The sequence below is a fragment of the Emiliania huxleyi genome, assembly GCF_000372725.1.
Source record: "Emiliania huxleyi CCMP1516 chromosome Unknown EMIHUscaffold_121, whole genome shotgun sequence".
Classification (NCBI taxonomy): Eukaryota; Haptophyta; order Isochrysidales; family Noelaerhabdaceae; genus Emiliania; species Emiliania huxleyi.
In genome coordinates, this window is record NW_005201381.1 from 251,327 (window position 1) to 253,824 (window position 2,498).

A 2,498-nucleotide genomic window follows, 5' to 3' on the forward strand; every position below is an offset into this window, starting at 1 on the left:
CTCTCAGGTCGCACGGCCCCCTGTCTGACTCACACACACACACACACACACACACACACACACACACACACACACACACACACACACACACACACACACACACACACACACACACACGCCACCATCTCCCACCCACTCCACCCCTGCTCTCGACCGCACCAGGCGGCGCGCCCACTCTGCTTCGGCCAGACGGCCATCATTGTGCCGGACGAGGCGCCGGCCCAGCCCTCCGATTCCCCGAGATTGAGCCGCGAGATTCCCCGAGATTGCCCGAGGTAGGCGCTGGTCGACCCGCCGCGCCTCGCCTCCCTGCTCGCCGAGGCGCGCGCCACGCGCATCCTGACGACCCCCTCGCTCCTCGCAACCTTTCTCGAGCTTGGCTGCCCGCCGCCGCCCGCCGCACCACCCGCCGCCGCATCGCCCGCCGCGCCACCCGCCGCCGCATCGCCCGCCGTGCCTCCCGCCGCCGCATCTCCGCTCGGCTGCTTGCGGCTGTGGACTCTGTGTGGCGAGGTCGCGCCGGCGAGCCTCGTCGAGCGGCACGCAGCGTCTCTGCCGCACGTGCAGCTCGTCAACGACTACTCCTCCTGGGAGGGGTGCGACGCCGCATACGCAGACCTCCACCCGGCCGCGCCGGACGCGGCCGCCGGCGCCATAGCGCCCGTCGGACGGCCTCCGGCTGGCGTCGCCATCGCCGTCCTCGACCCGGACTCGCTCGCCCCGGTGCCGCTGGGTTGCCTGGGCGAGGTGTACGTCCTCACGCCGCAGGCCTCACCCACCCCCCTAGCAAAGAGAACGCTGTCGACCGACCAGCCACTCCAGCCAGCCACTCCAGCCAGCCACTCCAGCCAGCCACTCCAGCCAGCCACTCCAGCCAGCCACTCCAGCCAGCCACTCCAGCCAGCCACTCCAGCCAGCCACTCCAGCCAGCCACTCCAGCCAGCCACTCCAGCCAGCCACTCCAGCCAGCCACTCGAGAGGACACGCACTCGGCTGCACTCGGCTGCCTCCAGCCTGTAGCACTCGCTGTACTCGCAGCCCTCCTGCTCCGAGTACACGGCACGCGGCCGTACTCCCGCCCCGACAATGTGCGAGCCCTCGCCGCAGGCCTTCACTGGCTACGCCGGCGCCGCCGACCTGACCACCGCGAGACTGCTCCCCGCGCCGCCAGAGCTGTGCGCGCTGCTGCGCGCGTCTCTCGGGCCCAACAGCCTCACCCTCACCCTCTGCGCCGACCACGCAGCCGAGGTGCGCGCACAGGCCGACCGGGACGCGGCCACCGCCTCCGCCTCAACCGCCGCCTCCGCCACCGCCTCCGCCTCAACCGCCGCCTCCGCCACCGCCACCGCCTCCGCCGCCACCGCCGCCACCGCCACCGCCTCCGCCGCCTCCGCCTCTGCCTCAACCGCCTCCGCCGAGGCGCCGCCGTCTCCGCGCGCCGTGCGAGGCGCGGCGGGCGGCGAGGCCGAGCTCCTCCTCTATCGGACGGGCGACCTTGCGCGGCTCCTCCCGTCTGCGGCGGCGGGCGGCGAGGCGAGCGTGCAGGTGCTCGGCCGACGCCCGCCCGACGGCTCCGTTGAATTAGTGTATGCGTTCATTCATTCACAAGTTCATTCATTGCTTGGCCGACGTCCGCCCGACGGCTCGCTCTCGTGACGGCCTGTGTGACTCGGCTGCACGACCTCTGGCTCAGGTGCTCGGCCGGCTCGACTCGACCGTCAAGATCCGCGGGTACAAGGTCGGGCTGCCCTACGTCGAGGCGAGATCCGCCGAGATGCGCCGAGATGCGCCGAGATGCGCCGAAGAGGCGCCGAGAGGCGCCGAGAGGCGCCGAGAGGCGCTGAGAGGCGCCGAGAGGCGCCGAGAGGCGTCGAGAGGCGCTGAGAGGCGCCGGGCCGACTCACCCTTCCTTCCGCCACACCCCGCCAGGCGTGCATCTCGGCTCTGGCCGGCGTCGGCCGCTGCGCCGTCGTCGCGCTGCTCGACGAGGCAGACGAGGAACGGTTGTCCCTTCCGCGAGGTGTTTCTTTTTCGACGTTTTTCTTTTTGGGGGGAGTAGGCGACCGGGCAGCCATCCTCGCTGGTGGCACACGTCTTCCCGGACGCGGCGGCCGCCGCCGCGGCTGAGTCGGACGAGCCGAGCTGGCTTGCGGCGGTGCGGGAGGCTGCGCGCGCCGAGTTGCCGCCGCACGCGCTGCCGCGCCACTGGTTGATCACTCCGCAGCTCGGCGGTCCGTGGCCTTCCCCCAACCCCAACCCCAACCCCACCCCACACACACCCACACACCCACACACCCACCCACACACCCACACACCCACACACACCCACACATCTACACCCACCCATCTACACCCGCCCACCCATCACCCACGCGCAGACAAACCGCCCTGCGCCCCCACCAGGAGTTGAATAGAAGAAAACCTGGTTGGCTCTGGTGGACGCTATGTAAAGATGGAATACCCTGATCTCGGTGCGCCCCCGTGCGCGCCGCCACCGG

The 2,498-nt window shown here is 71.0% G+C and overlaps 1 protein-coding gene across 1 annotated transcript in view; it reads left to right on the forward strand.

Annotated features, from left to right (window-relative positions):
* EMIHUDRAFT_466966 (fatty acid synthase) overlaps nt 1-2,498 on the forward strand; it is a gene marked incomplete at its 5' end in the record, with an annotated part of 12,157 nt that overhangs the window by 2,109 nt on the left and 7,550 nt on the right. The window contains 5 exons of the mRNA XM_005790183.1: nt 280-723; nt 1,108-1,248; nt 1,420-1,545; nt 1,694-1,738; nt 1,930-2,020. Of these exons, the coding sequence (XP_005790240.1) occupies nt 280-723; nt 1,108-1,248; nt 1,420-1,545; nt 1,694-1,738; nt 1,930-2,020 (847 nt within the window). The remainder of the gene's footprint in view (nt 1-279; nt 724-1,107; nt 1,249-1,419; nt 1,546-1,693; nt 1,739-1,929; nt 2,021-2,498) is intronic.